General features: G+C 34.7%; 1 protein-coding gene across 1 annotated transcript in view; it reads right to left on the bottom strand.

Annotated features, from left to right (window-relative positions):
• DYNC2H1 (dynein cytoplasmic 2 heavy chain 1) overlaps positions 1–20754 on the bottom strand; it is a 264118-nt gene that overhangs the window by 208667 nt on the left and 34697 nt on the right. The window contains 14 exon segments of the mRNA XM_006186202.3: positions 318–468; positions 3774–3893; positions 5800–5912; positions 7507–7624; positions 7735–7867; positions 8403–8785; positions 9742–9912; positions 10468–10582; positions 10672–10827; positions 11752–11957; positions 12679–12828; positions 16059–16088; positions 16090–16187; positions 19581–19696. Coding sequence (XP_006186264.2) covers positions 318–468; positions 3774–3893; positions 5800–5912; positions 7507–7624; positions 7735–7867; positions 8403–8785; positions 9742–9912; positions 10468–10582; positions 10672–10827; positions 11752–11957; positions 12679–12828; positions 16059–16088; positions 16090–16187; positions 19581–19696 — 2060 coding nt within the window.

Consider the following 20754-nt stretch of genomic DNA (forward strand, 5'->3'; position numbering starts at 1 on the left):
TAAAGGCAAAACGTATAACATAATCCTATGGAGTTTTCAATGTAAATCGTTGTCTTGTAATATATACAAACTACAACATAAGAAGGGGATAAAGAAACCTATATGGTGGTGAGGTTTCCACATTCTATTTAAAATAGTAAATTATTGATTCTAAGTATAATATAAATCTATGTATACTGAAATTCCTAATCTCCAAAATAGATACACAGATAATTGATAGACAAAAAAGCGCAATAGACAAATTAAGATAGGATACCAAAAAAAAAAAAAGTTCAAATAACCCAGAAGTAGGGAGAAAACGGAACATTTTTCCATACCAATATTTCCTGGGTCTTCAGAACTTGTATCAATGTTTGTATAATGTTCTAACTTATTCACCAGCTGTGTTTCAATCTGATGAAGACTATGATCTTTGATAGCATTTTCCACATCTTCAGTGAATTTAATCTGCTCAGCCAAGCATAATATCTAAAGAATAAAGCATACAAGAGAATTATTTTTAAAAGGTGAATTTACTGAGAAATTTTTTTAAAATTTAAGGAAAGATACTTTTCCAAATTTCCAGTTGCACACTGGATCCCTCTACCTGAATGTCTTACTGGCACCTCAAATACTAACAGAGCAATACATTTGTAGAAGAAGCACTGTGTGATGCAGCTCCAGCATACTTCTCAGAACTCCTCCTGTACTGTTCGATAAGCTCATTTTCAGGTCTTAGAACCCACCAAGCTTATTATAACCTAAGTGCCTTTGTACTTTCTTCCCATGACTCGCCTCATGAATGGCTTCTTTTCAACCAGTGAGATGCAAAGATATCAGAGTATGATGCATTCTATTTAATAAAAAGGGTACTCTTATAGCATTCCAAAATAATCTCCCAGTATGCTACTGAAGTCTGGAATTTCAAAATCCTTATTTTATCTTAAATGAAGATCTGTCTTGTGAAGAAGGGTATAGCTCGGTGGTAGAGTGCATGCTTAGCATGCCTGCGGTCCAGGGTTCAAGCCCCAATACCTCCATTAAAAAATAAATGAATAAATAAACCTAATTATCCCTCCAAAATTAAATTAACAAATTTAAAAAGTACCTGTCAATTTCAGTCTAATACCCATAAATAGAAACTAAATATGGGACCAAGACAGATAGCTTCATGTTTATATAAAACATGAAATATTAACACTCTTTGAGATTGTGTATAATAGTACCAACAGAGCAAGGTTACTGACAAAGCAAATTATACATTTAAACACCAGCTTTTGAAAACTTTTAATACTTCGATACAATTCTGAGATGAACACGGAAAACCAGTACCCTCCTTTACTCTAAACATATGATCCATCATCAAATATAAACACCAAACCTACTGACCAATTACTATTGAACAGATTGTTTATTCTGATAATATCACCCAGAAAAATCATCAAATGCCTCTATTTATCTGACTGACTCATTAATCATCTATATATACACTCTACAACTTAACAGAGCAGGCTAAGCCGCTCATATTCTAACTTAAGACATTGTAGAAATATCATATTCAGGTTATTTAATGAAAGACAAAGCAAATTAGTAACTTTCAGGTCAAAGTCATCTCTCATACTTGGCAGTACAAAACTCATCAAGTTCTTTAATCAAGTATATGGTGAAGCATTGAAACAAATCCAAATACACTTTCTGAGAAAAGATTTTGCTTTTTAATTTGCACATGAAAATGTTCACTTGCCACCTCAAAACTAATACTCACTTGGATTTTCCTTCAGGCAATACTACTGAATTTTTGTATTAAAAATTGAGATATTGTGCATTTATAACAGTCAACTATATGATTTCTGTGACAGGCTAACAAAAATGATACAATACAACCTTGTCACATTATCATTAAAATATCTGAACAGACACCAACATTTTAATTACCTAAAATGTAATGGTCACTAAGAGTGCTCTGTAAACACTGTATGATTTAACCTTCGAAATGAGTTGCCATGTAGGTATTATTAAACCCTCTTAACTACGTGTCAAAAAGAATCACTCAAGAGTGTAACTGGCAAAGGCAGGAGTTGAACCAAGGTCTGTCAGATTCTTTCTACTTTATCGTGCTGACACCTTCCCAGACCAGAAAATGCCTTTTCTACATTATTTCAGGTCCTTACAAAAACGTCTTCAGAGAACTGAATTAACAGTATACAGTTACCTGTATGAGACATTCACGTATCCTGTTACACTATCCAATCCTCTTACATAGACTGTTCCTGAGATGAATTTTTCTTAACATCAACTGCTAATAAACTAGAATTCTGTTTTGGTAGATAATGAACTGTTTATGTTTTCAGTAGTTCACATTTTTACATGACTGCTCAGAGCGCAGAAGTAAGTTTCAGGCTCAAATTCATCAACTTTCTTTAGCCTGTAGCTCCCAGTATATCCCCCCATACAACTGTCATTTCCCAAATGCAATTATTGTGCAATTCTTACTTTTGTATATTTTTCAATATTGTGTATTTTATTCTAACTCAATTTAAATACTACCTGGAAGCTCACAGAGTACTGGGAAACATTTCCAGAGGTAAAAAAGCAGCTTAACTCTGACTATGCAGTGGCATTATTATTCTTTGGTGATTAATTTTCTCTAAGAACTTAACATTTTTTAAAAATATATTTTAGTTTGAGTTAAAATGCTCAAAGATCCAAATGATATGAATGATAAATAGTCTAAGAAGCTAAAATGTTCCAAGTTTCCTATTTAACTTCTTGCGCTTTAAAAGAACCAACACAAAAACTTGTTCTACATAAACGAGTTTATACTGCATAGCACAGGGAAATATATTCAAGATCTTGTAGTAGCTCACGGTGAAAAAGAATATGAAAATAAATAAATGTATATCATGGATGACTGAAAAATTGTGCTGTACACCAGAAATTGACACAACATTGTGAACTGACTACAACTCAACAACAACAACAACAAAAACTTGCTCTAATAACTACTACATATTTCAATCTGAAAAGCAAATAACAATTGGGTAGCTTCTCCTATGAGAAATCAGAACATGTGAGTGCCTGCCTTTCATGGTCCTTAAAAACTAAAGTTCCTGATACCCTAATTCTATAGTATTAGTCTCAACTGGCAATAAAATAAACCCTGAACACGGCAGGACACTTAACCCCAGGCTTAGTGCTAGACTTTAACAGGGACCAGAGTGAGTTTGGTCTACACATATCTAGTATCCCATGTTTCCTGTGAACACTGAGCTGCAGCAGTCTCTATGCCAACCCAGCATCCTAGCTCTCCACCTCCCTGCCAAAGCTCTAGTTCGGTGCTGTGACTGTTTCAGACCTACACTAAATCTGCAAAACTCCTGCCAGCTCCAACTTCAGATGAGTCCGTGGGAAGGGTGGGGGACAGTGTTATAGATCCTGTGCCTCCATCAACAACAGACCAATCGTCTGGAACACAGAAACTACTAGAGGACCAATTCTGCCTCCCAGCTTCGTTCCCCGCTGGCCTGGGCTGCTCAGATGTCAGCAAGCCTTCTGCGCGAAAGCATGTGAATCACAGCTGACTGATGGAGCCGGAGGAGAGCTTCACTCTCTGCAATTCCTCCCTCACATTTTACCGCTGAGGGAACTCAGAATCAGAAGTTAAGCAATTTGTCAAAGTTAACTGTCAGATAAAGGGAGAACAAGGATGCCGGCTGTCTGAGCCGCCGGACCTCTAGGTCAGGGATCTTCCAGTGACGCCACGCCCACTCTACTCCAGACACAAGTCCCCTTACCTGGGAAGGGAAGAAGGAGGGGTCGATTGCACCCTGAGAACTCCGTCCAGTAGTAACACATTCCGTCAGCAACTCTTTCAAAGTCCGCTTCATTTCCAAGGCTAAATCATTTAACCAAGTCTGAAAATAAAATTAGAGATTATACTATTTCTTATTACACAAGCCATAAAACAAATATATAGTCTAATGACCCTATTTATTTCAGGGGGAAGGTTATAGTTTCTTATTTACTCTCACACTCCCAAAATATGTTATATGACATGCTTTTCTTTTTTTTTGGCAGGGGAGACAATTAGGTCTTTATTTATTTATTTATTTATTTTTTAACAGCGGTACTGGAGATTAAACCCAGGACCTCGTGCATGCCAAGCACACGTTCCACCACAAAGCTATATCCTCCTCCTGGCACGCAATTTTTTTAATCAATAAATGATTTAAATATATTGAAGAAAATAATTTTTTCATCTCTCAGGATAATAGTTAAGTGTGAAAACTCAAAAATTTGTGGTTAGCTATCACTATCAGCCATACAAACCAAAAAAAATGAACATTTTTAAGAAGTAATCCATTCATTTTCTCATTATGACAAATCAAACCAGGTAGTTGGGCCAATAAATTAGCGCCACAGTGACTAGCTGTGTCCCGTGGCTCACACTAGCCTGATGACCTCAGAGGCAGAAAGCTGTAACGACTGGAAAGGAGAGCTTCATTAGGCTGAGCTAAATCATTTGAGGACTTAAGCTGCCTCTTCAAACCAAACTAATTTTGTTTCAAAGTCAAAACAATACATTTTTCATTCATTTGATTATAAATAAAATAATAAAAGTTAACTAAAGTTAAAATAATGATAATTGATGGAAATAGCAATGAATGCTTAAGGATCACTACTTAACTTTAAGACTATCATTTGCAATAAAACATAAGGGCAAAAACTACAAACTTAAATAGCTTTTCTTCATCACCTACTTTAAGTTCTAGCTTTTTTTTTGTTTATCTTTAGAGCACTTTCCAGTATTAAAAATAGCATGAACTTGTGCCCAGCTCGAAAGCCACTGCAGCTCGAAAGCCACTGCAGCTCAAGAGTGAGAAGCTCACAGCACGCGGCAGCAGACCCCTGCTCCGCTGTCACAGGAGCTTCCAGAGCTCCCGTTCTCCTCTGCTGGCAAAACTGCCCCAGCTCAGCTGCTAAAAGCTCCTTCTCTCTCTGTTCATCCAGTCCCAGCAAGACTACAAGAAAGGAATCCAAAAACGACAAAAACAAAACTCTTCATCAAATGTGGGAGCTACTTAACAAAACTTCTATACTTTCAATCACCACCATTTATATACTCAACATCCAATAAAATGTTGCGACCTAACCAGAAATGGGCATTTTACTAAACTGTATAGATAAGGCACGGCCCTGACTTATCTTCCAGTTGGAAGATAATTTTGGAACCTAATAATCACAGCTCAGTGTGGTACACCCCACTGCTGTTTGGTTGTAGCTGTGTAAGTGTGTAGGCCTTTGACAGCTCACTCCTAGTCCTGCAGAACCGGTTAACCAGTTGTTCCGTAATGCACTAGCCTCAAGTTTACTCGTTCAATTAAAACATCTCATACAACTCAGATTTTAAAGAAAAAAGAGAACACAAACTTTTTGAGCACTTATGTTCCAAACAGTATAGTGTACTTAAAGCCAGTGATCTCATTTAATTTTCAAAACAGTCTTTGCAACAGCTAGTAAGACTCCCATTCTGTAGCTAAGTGAGACTAAGTTATATAGCTAATAAGTTGTGGAGATAAAATGAGTATCCAAGTCTTTTTGGCTCCAAAGCAGAAGTTTTTTCATAATTACATGCTTCTTTCCAAAGAATAAAAATCCATATTCTCTCTAAAGTCAAACATAACAAATTATTTCTTTAAAGATATGAGTTTCCTAAAAGGCCTAAATTAACCAACGTACTCTACAAGTTGACTAAGTTACTTCTGATACAAAGTTCATATAGTTAATCCTTTTCACTTTTACACTTGAAAAAGTACTTACCTCCACATTATTTGACAGAAGAACTTTATTTTTAAAAGGAACAACTTCTCCCTGTAAAGATTTCATGGCAGTTATATACTTTGACTCCTCATCAAAGCACACACTGTTAATACCTATAATACAAAAGCAACAATTTAAACACAAAAGCAGTAAAGGCTTAATTATTAGGCAGTGTATATGATTGCCACATAATACATAATGTATATCACATAATACACATTATAATGGAATAGAATTACATTAATTCAACTATATAATGTAATAAAACAGCTTTTCATAACCAAAAACTGGAAACTTGACTGCCCATTAACAGGTGAATAGAGACACTTGATACATATTCAACTGACGATTTTCAACAATAAAAACAAAATATAGTTGTATGCATCTTGAAAACATTATGATGAGCAAAAAAAGTCAGGAACAAATGAGTGCATAAGAACACATACTGATGCCCCTTATATGATATGAGACAAAAAGATAAGAGGAAAAGGGGAGAGTAAACAGGACTTCCCTTCCCCAAAATTTGCACTCACTTTATACGACATAAAAAACCTTAAAACACATAACCTACTTTGGTCTTCAGAAAAACCCTGTAAGTTATTATTCCCAACTTAAAGACGAAAACTAGATTTCAGAGAGGTAAATTAATAACTAATAAATAGTAGAGGTAGAGCTTCAAAGCAATCCTCTGATTGCAGGAGTTTTTTCTACCACCTCCCACACACCAAGTCACAGTTACAGATATAAGCACTCTAATAAGCTTCAGATATATCGTAGTTAAGTAAATACTTCTGTAAAGCAGAGAGTAAAGATTTTAGGTTTTTACAGGTCATAAGGTCTCTGTGACAACTACTCAGCTCTACACTTGTAGCACAGAAGCAGCTATAAACAGTAATGGGCACGGCTGTATTCCTTCCAACGAAATCTTACTTTCAAAAATACAGGCAGTGAGCCAGATATGGCCTGTGGTCCTATAGTTTACTGATCCCTGATCATGTAAGAGATGATGAAAATGTCTTACTTCTTAAAGTTTATCTGAAAAATATAGCTCTTTTCCCAAAAAAATGAAGTATTTCGAGAAAAATAATCATCAGTTTTTGTAAAAAATCAATTCCATATGCAATTAACCAAATAAAGTGATTCAACAAAATGAAAGAATATTGTCATATGCACTATTATTCTATACTTTTTTTTTTAACCAGGCAATCTTACCTTTCCATAGCTTAATTATTATCTATATAAAGATGACTCCCAATTTTTACATCTCCATCCCAGGTAACTCTGCTAATAATTGCCTACTGAGAATCTCCACCGGAACGTCATGTGGGAGACCTGAAGCTCAGTAATGAAGGGATATGTTCTCCTTCACTTCCAGACCTCCGCACACCCTATTCCCTCTGCCTCTTCATTTTTTCCCTCTAGCTAGAAACTATACATTCTTTAGATCTCACCTGAGATGTCATCTTTTCATGCCCCAAAACCGAGCTAAATATCTTCACAGATGCAGCTATAATACCACATACTTACGTCAATCATAAAAACTGTCACGTATTATATTCGTTAACTTACTAGCTTGCCTCACCCACTAAACTAAGTTCTCTGAGTGTATGATCTGTATTTTAACGAATAGTCTGCCTAAGAGCCTAATATTACACCTGGTCAATAGATGAAACAAGAAATATCTGTTGAGTAAATATTCAATCTTACCAGCAAACAGCTTCTTAAGGTGAGACTGAATGACTGATGGGTTGGTAGACTGGCCCAGTATTTCTAATAAGTCATCATCACCAATAAAGTAAAATCTTGGAAACACTGAGCGTTTTTCCTAAAAAGAAATAAAATAAAAACAAAAAGAATAGTCTTCCCTTTTCAAATCATTAAGATATTACAGTACTTTATAATTTATTACATGAAGATTTTTTTTTAAAAACATGCCTCCAAAAATTCATTTAATGATTTCTGACATCTTTGGAGCTGATCGAGTATCGTTAGTAGAGAATTTCTGATTCCTGCATGAGTAGTTAACGTTGTAACTCTATTGTCTTTCTTGATGTCGGTCATTATTGACCTGCAGAAGGAAAAGAAAAGTTATTTTCACATCTATTTTAACAGGTTTTGGCTGAAAGAGCGATATGGAGACTACCTTAAACAAACAGTAACGTTTAACAGCAATGCATCATGCTTCTAATAAATAATGCTAAAAATTAGTATCCCGTTACCACTTTTAACCTCCATCATCGCACATCCTCCTATTTCATTCATTCACTAAACAAATATTAAATCCTACCTCACAAAGATAATGGCTCAGTGATAAAGATATTAAATAATTTCTCCAAATATTCAAACAGAAGTATGATAAATGCTAACAAGGAAAATGCTAACAGGGTATTATAAGAGTTGCTAATGGGGCAACCCCTAACCAATGGTTTCTTTGAGGAAGTAATTGGAGCTGAGATTTGAATGATGAACAAAGACAGTAAGTCAATGAGTGGAAGGGAAACAGATGATGCTAATGATGTAAAAGTAATTAGCTTGTATTAACCACCTCACAATATGAATCAAAAACTGTCATGTATGTCTTTCTCTTATGTAGTTGTACTCACCTAAAATCTTCATCAACCCTGTTGAAGCGTGTCTGTTCTTTTGGCAATGCTCCACGGCCAAAAATGGGTTCCAAATACACCCACTTTCTCTGAATATGGTTTAAATTCTGTAGGTATTCATCTAACTCTGCAAGTTTTCTCTCCCAAATTGACACTTTATCTTCAAATCCTTTATAATAAGGAGAATCCTTTAAGGACTGAAGAAGGCATCTATTATCTCCAACTTGATTGACTATGTCTTTCCAGTCTTTAATCAGCTTGATAGTTTGACTTTGGCTGTCTTCATAATCAGTCAAGGTAAATACTGCTCCAACTCCCCAAAGATCAAGTTCCCGTAAAGCTTCTCTGATTGTCACTTCACCCTGTGCCCGACTATTTAAATCCTATTTAACACAAAACATCCATATTTATTACTTCAACATTATCATATAAATAAATTACAAGATATCTATTTTATAAGAAGATATATTTTTATTTGGCTTTTCACCATAAGGCAAAAAAAATGTAAATGGATATATTTTACATGCAATCCAAGAGAATTACTGACTAATATATCAAGGGATATCAGAGATTAAGTATCCAGGTTCACACTGTCAGAATATATACAACGTTCTGCCTTATGCTTTTTACTTCTAAAAAAACAAAACTTAAGCATCCACTGCAAAACACAAAAATAGTCTGGCTTATTTAATATTTTGCAGACCTCAGCAATTTTACTGTAACTTAACTGCACCTTTAAAGTGATTCACAGTCGTCTAGAGTTACCTCCTATAGCAGCTGTGCTCTTGCAGCCTCATGATTATCTACATATACTGCAGGGTTATTAGCAAACATCAAAGTGCATACATTAGATTGAACATAAGACAACTTGACATCCAGTCCTTTTACTTTTACATTGAATGGGTCGAACACAACATAGAAAGTCTGCTACTTAGAATTGTGCGGGTTTTACTTTTACCTGAGATTACTGTTAAATCTGATTAGCAAATTGATTCCTGGCTTAGCTCTCTGGATATCCCATAGTATAAATCTATTTTGTGTAAAACGATTTGTATTCTTTTGCCTTTTGATTAAAGCTGGCACCCTTCTTAATGTCAGATGTATCTTTCATTTCAGGTTTTTTTTCCCACTCTCTCAAAGAAGAGGTTTATATTGTCTCTCTCCCTCCACATAGTTTCAGATGTATTACTAATGAAGGAATTATGGAATAACGGAATACCGTCACTATGTTAAGGGAAGAATGAAATTTAACTTGCCGTTTTATTTAAGTAAAATACAAAGCAAAATCGTATGTTGATAAAGGTCAGATTTATGAGATACTTATAAAAGTGGTTCTTACTTTAAGGTCTGAAGCTTTGGCAACAATTGTATCAGCTACTCTAAGCAGATCACCAAAGAGTAATTTTTCTAGACTAGTTCCCCTAGGAAGGCCGAGTAAGCGAAACAAGTCAAGCCAGTGATCTGGAGAAAGATGCTCCCCTCTCACATACTTCAAGATAGGAACTGCAGTCTGTTAAAAAAGAAAGAAAGAAAGAGAAAAAGACACATGCACACATGCATACATAGATCAGCAAAATGCTTATTATTTAATTTTAATTACTTATAAAATGTTTTATTAGTATTATCTTATTTAACAACATTGAAATCAAATTCTTAAATAGAATTGTATAAAACTTTATTAATGAAAACATTGCTGTGGATACACGCAAATTTGCCTTTGTGGCTTGATATATTTTAAAACATGACCTAAAATATTTCTATTTTTATGATTTTAGGATATGACCTATATTCTAAATATGCTAAATGACCCATAACCTAATCGCTAAATTAAAAACATGGCAATTTATAACTTTAACCATAAGTTTCTTAGTTATAACTTCTTTCAAATTGTAGCAGAAATATCAGTAACTTCTATGGTTTACTCTACATTTTCTATTTTTTTCATGTAATGGAATCATTAAAAAATATATAAACTAAAATTACAGTTCACTCACTACATAATAAAAAGATACAGGAAAGGTCCAAATATCATTTTTAAATAGTAGGATAAGTAAAACTATCTTACTTTATATTTGTCAACCTCTGCTTGTAATTTCACTGTCATTCCTGAATGTTCTTCAGTCTTTCTTAATCTGTCATGCCAATTCATCAAAAATTCCTCAAACAGGTATGTCTTAGTCCTGTAAAATACCAGAAATGCACCTTCAAATTTATATCCCCCAAAACATGCAAAATTATCAAGAATCTAAATATTGTTTATGAATCAAACCGAAAAGTAATCCAATCTTCATTGGCCATTTCTTGAAATCCCTGTTGAAATTCTTCATAAAGGGCCCAGATTTGTGCACAGCTCTCAATATCCTTAGAGACGCTATATGCCAGAGAGAAGTTGGGCTCTTCCAGTCCAAAATGATGGCAATCATCACTATAGAAACAGGCAGTAAAATATAATTGATTTTAAAAAAAAGAAAAACTGTTAAATTACTAATTAGTTAAACTTATTGATATTTAACTGGATTCCCTGTGTGTGTGCATGTGTATGTGCACATATCTGACAGTGGAAGTAGACGATGGGGGACTATGCCTACTTTATATGAGAATTTTCTACCAAGGTATGGCTGCTTCTAAGTTCATTAAAACGCATTTTTTCCAAAGGAGTCAAAGTTAGTAATACATATAAATATATTTTATGTACATAATATATACCATATATAAATATTCAGAATTATATAAATTAATGAATTAATGTGACAAGTGATTAATATTAATATCCATTAATATTATTCTCAATTGAAAGTATTAGCTTCTAGAATGTAAGCTATTCTTCATCTAATCAGTGTAATGCTATTAAGTGTGGTACTAAAACCTCCACTCACTCATGAAGGCAGTTAATTTGTGGATGCATTTGTCTAAACAGACAAAACCAAAAACAATAATTAAACTTAGTATCTTGTATTATTATAACATAAAACAAATGTTTCTCTTTGAAATCTCATTATCTTGCTAGGTTCATTTTTCAGAAGCTCTAAAAGTAACTTTCCATTTTTAAATATAATGAGATCACAGAAAGCCAAGTATCCCAACTACTTAATTTAACTTTAAAGTAAATTTAATTTCCTGTACTACTTCTAGGCCTAACCAGAAATTTGCTTTTCTTTTAAAATCCTTATATAATTTAACAACTGCTAAGGAAGCAGTAGCATGAGCACTTACTATTGGTATTTTTAAAACTGCTGAAGTTTTTAAGGAAAGACATTAAGATAACAGATATAAGAACATTACTACTTAACATATAAATATAAAACTTTTTTTCAAAATGAGCACTATCAATTTTAAAGAAAAAACATACACCAGCTTTTTCCTTATGACTTCAAGATCGTCAAATTCCATTTTTTTCTCTTTTATGGACTTTGCACTCTTATCAAGAGTATTTTGCTGGCCAGTTTCAATAACATCATCACCAGGCTTTAGTTGGTCCCAACGAGCTTTAAATTTTTCCAATTCTTGATAATAATTGTGAAGACGTGATTTCACATTTCCTTTCATCACTTCAATCTATAAGCCAATAGACTTTATATCATTTAATTTGAAATAAAAATCTCACTTTATATTCAATTTTTTATTTCCAACATTTTCTATTTAAAGGTCAAAAAACCAATAGCAGCTTTTCAAAGATTTTCAATTACTGATTTCAAGTGCAATAAAATAACTCAAAAATAAATTAGACCAATAAGTTTAACAATAACAAGAGATGTACTGCAAACATCATGACAGAATCACTCATGTGATTAACAGCATCCAGCACAACTATCAACAAAATCAATGTGGTAAGAGAATAGTTTGATCTATGACTGCCCGTTGTTCTGCCTGAGAACACAGCTGCTTAACAGAGGAGGGCATGTCCCCGTTTCCTGTGCAGCTAGCAGCCATAAGTCTAAGTGCAGGCCAATAGGATACGAGCAAAACAGATGTGTACAACTTCCAGACCATATCCTTCAGAGACACCATGCATAGTATATAAACAAATTTATTCTTAAGAAAGACTGAAAAGAATGTCACATACATTCTTGGTGTAGGAGTAAGTGAAGATAAATTATGTGACAAGATCATCATTTGTACAAAGTGTTTTACTACACAGAAGTACTGAGAGAGGTCAATTTCATCAGCAATATAAAATTCTTACAAACTTGAGCTTTCATGGAACAAAGATAAGCAAGAAATCTTAAGTGTGAAAAAAATTATCTTCATTTTAACAAAATGACTAAAGGATTCTTACCTGATCTTTAATCATAAGTTGGTGACTTTCCATCATCAACTCAAATTTATCCCACTTAGCTTTCAGATTACTAATTGTCTCTAAACCTCCACCTGCCACAGTTCGTAAAAGTCTGTTTTTATCTTCAGCTTCTTGAAATAAGGGCAGAATCTAAAGGTTAAATGAAATAACTTATAAAAAGCAACCTATCGTATCAAATTTGTTAAAATTCTATTTATTTTAAATTGTTTCATGATTTACTCTTTTTTAATCAAGAATTTTGCTTTTAAATAATTTGCTAAATTCCTGAAGTTTCTAATACTTATTATATACCAGGTCATCTAAGGCACTCAAACATCAAAGGTTAAAAAGGATAAAAAGTAGTAATATGAAACTGAATTAAACCATGAATATATAAAGACAATACTATAACTGTTCAAAGAAATTCTTTTAAGAGTTACACTCATAAGAAAATGCTAAAGAAGCTTCTAAAAGAATTAAGATTAGTTAACTTACGTTCCTAGTTAATCACTAAATTATCCAACATAATATAGCAAATGGAAAGTCATGAAAAAAGGTACTTAAGAAAGGGACAACTGAAGAAACAGAATTAAGCTCCTGTATTCCCCTGAAATGCTCTGCTGACTATGTACAATTAGCAGCCCGTTAAACCGTCTGGCTGCAGGTCACTAAGTGCTAATCTGCTCAAATTGCTTCTAGACCTTTTAAAGCACCATAAAACAAGTGTCCTATAATTTATACTGTACTTTTACTATTCAACAAAGCAATAAAATCCATTCAAAGGTATTTAAAATCACTAAGGATACAAAATAGACAACAACAAAAAAATTCAAGTGTATCTCCGCGACCAGTTTGCAATTCCTAGACAGGATCAGTTCCACCTGAGAAACAGGAGAAACAATGGACCAAGAAGCCATGCTGTACTAGGAAAATCAGTGAGAGAAGAAACAGTAGGATTCTAATTTCCTATACTTGTGAACAGCACTCAACCTGTAACAACATTACAATAGTTTCCTGGCCTACCTGTATGCATTCCTACTTCTTCAAATCCATGTACCAACAGAGACACATATCAAAACACAATTCTGTAACATATTGTTGCTTAAAACCCAGCAATGACTCTTCAAGGCCCACAAAGTCAAACCTAAGACCCTCAGTGTGGCTCCCATGGCCTAGATTCCGTCTCGCTCTTTATACCGTCTCGTGCCGCTTCCTGCCACGTTGTTGCTCCCAACGTACATCTATTTCTCTTCTCTTAGTCTTTGTGATGATACACTTCATGTCTTTCGTCCTACTTCATCATCAATCTTGTTGCTACCTCCGTCTATGTTTGAACTCTAAATTTTGTAATGCTCAAACCTGATTCCATACCCTCTACGGTGTTGTCAATCAGGTGATCTAGTTCAATCCTATGGCTTTAAATATCTTGAATATAAAGATGACTTTCAAAGCAGTATCTCTAGTCTTTACCTTTATTCGAAATTCTATATTCCTCATTCTGACATCAATCCGCACCACTTCCAAACTCCAAACTCCCCCCTCCAGCCATGCTTATCTCAATAAATGGTACCATTCGCTTCCCACTCAAGCCAAAAACCTAGAAGTTGTGTTTACGTCTCTTTCTCTAATCCCCCTCTACTTTTATTGCATTAGAAGGCCTTGACGCTAACCTCTAAAATACATCATCCATTTCTCTGGTTGTCTCCATCTCCTTTGCTCCTACAAGGTACAAGCGTCTGTCGTCTCTTTACCAACTGCAATATCCAACTAACTGACATTAGACTGCTACTTTTGTCTCCCTGCAATCCACTATCTACAGATCAGCCAGAGTAATCACTTCAAAAATGTAAACCACATTGTGTCCCTTTCCTGCTTAAATTCCTCTAAGGACTTTCTGTTACTCTCAGAAAAACTCCCCAAACTCCTAATGATTGTCTAAAAGTGCCTTTATAATCTGGCCCTTGCCAACCTCTCCAATTTTACCTCAAACCATTTTCTTCCTTGACTAGTATGGCTTTCTTGATAACTAAGTTTCTTGACAACATTTGCATCTATCTCTTCCACAGGCATAGCAAGCTCCTTATCTACCTTAAGATCTTCGTGTTTGCTGCTCAATCTGCCTGTGAATCTTGGAATGGCTGGCTCCTTATCTTTCAGGTCTCGGTTCAATGTCATCTATCTGAGAAGGTCTCTGGGATCACCTACCCTAAGAAACATCCCCTGTTGAGCATGCTCGTTCTCTCACTGCTCCAGCTCCTCTTGCTCCTCCTCTCTGTCTACGTGTGTCTCTCTGCCTCTCTCTCTCTCAATGTTTCTGTCTCTCTCTCACACACACACACGAACGTGAATTCCATGAGAACAGAGCATGTTCACAGCTGCAACTCTTAACTCCTAGCACAACTCCTGGAATGTATCAAGTGATCTCTTAAGTATTCATCATATAAATCAATGAATGAACTGAATAATTTTTTCTTCATTTTTGGCATTTTAACATCAAGACAATGACACATGGTAACAATAGCAAAGCAAAAAAGAATAAGAAAGAAGACCAATTATTTAACTTTCCCATCCATCCAAGTCTCACACTGGAGTTCTATCCCCATCTCACCCATAATCACACCTCTGATTTAGCTAACTGCCACAGCTCATAATGCCATTCTTTCTTTTGCTACTTCCTTCTAATAGACAAGTATGTTATTTTATTTGCCTTTAAACCCCCTTTATATCCTTAAGCCTACCATATAAAAGTTTGTAATTCCTTCTGCCATGAAGGTATATTATTTCACTCACCTCTAAACTATCTTTATAATTTTAAGTCTCTCATGTAATAGGAATACATAAAAGTTCATATTCTATTTTCAATTATTTCTCCTCCTTCCTCTAAACATAACTAAGATCATCTATAATATTTTCTATAAAATTTTTTGACTTGCTTATTCTAGGCTCTAGCCTTCTGAAGCTGTTTTTATGAATATTTATCTTTGTCTCTAATTATGAGTTCCTCCATCGTGTGTGTGTGTGTGTGTGTGTGTGTGTGTGTGTGTATTCCTAACTCAGCTCTAACTTCACACTTCAGCACCCTAAAAATACAACCCTGGAAGTAACAGCATGAATTTAAGTTTAGTCTTACTCTAGCAAGTCACATCATAAATAGACCACAAATACTTCTGAAAACATTAAAAAGAATTATTGTTACTGGTTCATTACACCAACATAACATCAAGAGTCCAATCATGAACTGAGCAATTGGACTAGATTATATGGACTTCCTTGTTATATTGACATTATACAGTATTTTTAATAGTCATATAAAATTACCTAATTTAAACATCTCCAGTACAGTTTAAAAAAAATGAATAATTTTACGTTGTGATTCTCACCTGTGGCTTCCGTTCCTGAAGCTTACTGTACTTGTAAATTTGCATTACCTATCTCTTCCACAGATTGGGGCATAATTGTTAAGATTTCCATAGCCTCAGTAACAAACGTATCAATTTCATGTAAACGAGCTGAATAGGTAACATTGAAATATAAGAAATATTATCACCAAAAATATTCAATTACATAATTTCTAAGTCAAGGCATGTTAGAAGTAATCACTACATGAAACACATTACATCCTAAGTCATCATTTGCTTTCATAAAACAAAATTCAAAACATAGAACAGGCAAAGAAATGTCCTCTTACGAAACTGGTTGTTTCACATTATATTTTGAAAAGAAATTTTAAAATGTACTCAATTCCCAGTAAATTTTGCTCAAAATTTTTAACTCAGCTTTTTAAATAATATGCTTTTGTAGATACTGACAGGCATATATAGAATAGATAAACAAGATTATACTGTATAGCACAGGGAAATATATACTAGATCTTGTGGTAGCTCACGGCGAAAAAAAAAGTGACAATGAATATATGTATGTTCATGTATAACTGAAAAATTGTGCTCTACACTGGAAATTGACACAACATTGTAAAATGACTATAACTCAATTAAAAAATGTTGTTAAAAATGCTAAAACAGTTCAGTTTAAAGGAAAAAAGAAACACTGGGATATTCTGGAAACTAGTACAGGAATACCTTGTTTTATTGGGCTTCACTTTATTGCATTTTGCAGATATTGCATATTTTACAAATTGAAGATTTGTGGCAACGCTGCATGGAGCAAGTTATCAATGCCATTCTGCCCTGAGTATTTGCTCACTTCACGTCTCTGTGTCACATTTTGGTAACTGGCAATTTTTCACTTTTTCATTATTATTATGTTTGTTATGGTGATCTATGATAAGTGAGCTGATGTTACTACTGTACTTATTTTGGGCTGTCATGAGCCACACCCATTTGAGATGGGGAACTTAACTGAAAATGCTGTATGTATTCTGGCTTTTCTGCCTCCCTATTCCTTGGGACACAACAACATTGAAATTGGGCCAATTAACAGGCCTCTAAGTGTTCAAGTGAAAGAAAGAGTAACACATCTCTCATTTTAAATCAAAAACTAGAAATGATTAACCTTACTGAAAAAGGCATGTGTAAAGATGGGAGAGGCCAAAAGCCAGGCTTCCTGCATCAAACAGCCAAAAGGAAAGTTTTTAATGGACATTAAAAGTGCTACTCCAGTGAACACACGAACGGTAAGAAAGCAAAACAGCCTTGTTGTTGGTATGGAAAAAGTTTCGGTGATCTGGACAGAAGATCAATCCAGCCACAACAGTTCCTTATGCCAAAGCCTAATCCAGAGCAAGGCCTAACTCTCTTCAAATCTACGAAGGCTGAGAGAAATGAGGAAGCTGCAGAAGAAAAGTCTGAAGCTAGCAGAGGTTGGTTCAAGAGATTCAAAGACAAAAGTCACCTCCATAACATAGAAGTTCAAGCTGACACAACAAGTGCTGATATGGAAGCTACAGAAAGTTATCCAGATGATCCAGCTAAGATAATAAATGAAAGTTGCTCCACCAAACAGATTTTCAATGTAGACGAAACAGCCTTCAATTGGAAGAAGACACCTTCTAGATCTGGACTTTCACAGGTAGAGAGGAGATGTGAATGCTCAGATTCAAAGCTTCAAAAGGCAGGCTGATTCTCCAAAGAAGACATACAGATGGCCAATAGGCAAATGAAAAGATGCTCAGCATCGCTAATTATCAGAGAAACGCAAATCAAAATCACAATGCGGTATCTCCTCACAACGGTCAGAATGGCCATCATCAAAAAGTCTATAAATGAATGCTGGAGAAGTTGTGGAGAAAAGGAAACTCTCCTTCATTGTTGGTGGGAATGTAAACTGGTGCAGCCACTATGGAAAACAGTACAGAGGTTCCTTAAAACTAAAAACAGTTACCATATGATCTGGCAATCCCACTCCTGGGCATATAGCCAGAAAAGCCAAAAACTCTAGATATATGCACCCAATGCTCACAGCAGCACTATTCACAATAGCCTAGACATGGAAGCAACCTAAGTGCCCATTGATAAATGAATGACTAAAGATGTGGTATAGACACAATGAAATATCAGACAAAGACAGACAAGTATCATATGATTATCATTTATATGTGGAATCTAAAAAAATGATACAAACGAACTTATTTACAGAACAGAAACAGACATAGACATAAAAAACACACTTATGGTCACCAAAGGGGAAAGGGAAGGGAGGGGGAAATTAGGAGTTTGGGGGGGGTACTAAACCTCAGCGGTAGAGTGCGTGCTCAGCATGCATTAGGTCCTAGGTTAAATCCCAAGGACCTCCTTTAAAATAAATAACCTGATTATCCCCCTGCCAAAAAAAAAAAAAATAATAATAATAATAATAATAAATAAGGAGTCTGGGATTAACAGATGCATACTACTATTTATAAAATAGATAAACAACAAGGACCTACTGCACAGCACGAAGAACTATGTTCAGTATCTTATAATAACCTATAATGGAAAAGAGTCTGAAAAAGAACAGATACAGATACACACACACACATATAAACTAAATTAATTTTCTCTATACCAGTAACTAACACAACATCATAAATCAACTATACTTCAATTTTTTAAAAAAAAGCTTTTTTTAAAAAAGACAGGCTGACTCTCTTGTTAGGTATAATGCAGCTAATTCCTTTAAGCTGAAGTCAATGCTCATTTACCATTCCAAAAGTCCCAGAGCCTTAAGAATTATGTTGAATCTATTCTTCCTGAACTCTATCAATGGAACAAGAAATCCTGATGACAGCACATCTGTTTCCACCATGGTTTACTATTTAAAGCCCACTGTTGAGACTTCACTGTGTTCTTATTTTAAAAAATTTCCACAGCCCACCCAACCTTCAGCAACCACCACCTTGATCAGTCAGCAGCCATCAACATCAAGGCAAGACACTCCATTAGCAAAAAGATTATGACTCACTGAAGGCTCAGATGATGGTTAGCATTTTTTAGCAATAAAGTGTTTTTTTAGTCAAGGTATGTACACTGTTTATTGAGAAATAATGCTACTTCACCCTTAACAGGTTACAGTAGATGTAAACGTAACTTTTATATGCACTGGAAAACCAAAAAAATCATGTGACTGGCTTCATCGTGGCATTTGCTTTACTGTAGTGGTCTGGAATCAAACCCACAGTATCTCCAAAGTATGCCTGTAGTTGACTGAAGAGATAAGGATAAATACAACATGCCAGAATCACCTGCCTTTCCCAGTAACATATGCAACAGACTGACACTAGCTCATGCTGCGAGTGATAAGAATGTCTTCAATTTTAGACCTCTCAGGAATTGGACATGGAGATTCCTACTTTATTAACATTACCATTTTAAGCACATTTTAATTCATACTACTTTCTAGATTTTTATTTTAATCATCATTGGCATTCATATTTCATAACTATAAAAATTTAAAAGTGTACTTACCTTGAATGGACTTCTTCAAAGAAAGAACAAGCGTATCAAATAACTTCTGGATGAGATCGTCAATCACAGTCTTCACGGGGTTGCAGTTAATATTTAAACAGTCTACCTTGACAGCACTGAAAAATGCCAATGGACATATTTTGACATGAAAAAGATGAACTAGAGGAAGAGTCTTATTATAACATGATTTTATGTAACGCATTTTAAAACATCACCCGAAAGCATTATTGTGATCTTTAAGCACATTTCAATTTCATTTAGCAAAAATGCCTTACGCATGCTACAATGAAGTTTTTCATTACACGATTTTTTTATAATACTCGTTTTTAATCATCCAGTGTGTCTGTTTAAAAAGAAGCAGCGCAATATGAATTACTAAAGTATCAACATGAATATAGTTAAATTTTTCCATGCTTTCTTGTCACAGTATATAACATAGCTACTTAAAGATTTATAAAATAAATTCACTATATTGTAATGAAAGGACAAACAATCACAGAAGAAAGGAAACAAAGATAGGAAGTTACGGATTATCGAGACACTAAAACAATAAACAGTAAGATACAATTTTATATCTAACTCACAAAATCCTAGTTCAAGTATTTCTATCTTAAGGAAGCTTTCCCTGATTTCACCATAAATAGATGGGATGTCATCCTCCTGTGAATCTCCACTGCCTTTAGTTCAATCTTTAATATGGAATATAGACTTTTCTATCTGGTATTAATATCAATTCATAACAACATTTATCGAGAATTTACCCTGTACCAGTAATTTATATGAAGTTACTCATTTAATCCTCAAAACACTGAGATAAATAATATAGTTATAATTATTTTAAAGCTGAGAAAATTGAGGTTCACAGGGTCTAGATAACTGTCAAAGTCATGCAGCTGTTAAGAGTCATCTAACTCCAGAGTCCACTCTCTTAACCTCTGTGTGTACTTGACTTAATCATCAAATAGCCTTGTCTTACTGCACTACCAGAGAGCAAGCAACCTGATCTCAGGTCCTCTGTCTTCATCTTTGTACTCCCATAGGACAAGGTTTTGCATATTGTAAATGCCCCACCAGGTATTTATTGAAAGAAGGAACAAATAAATTAAAATAAAAGTGGTATTATTCTTTGCAGGTGGTATGTGCACAATTAAACAAGGCCCTTCCTTCACAGGGC

Source organism: Camelus ferus, chromosome 10, assembly GCF_009834535.1.
Source record: "Camelus ferus isolate YT-003-E chromosome 10, BCGSAC_Cfer_1.0, whole genome shotgun sequence".
Lineage (NCBI taxonomy): Eukaryota > Metazoa > Chordata > Mammalia > Artiodactyla > Camelidae > Camelus > Camelus ferus.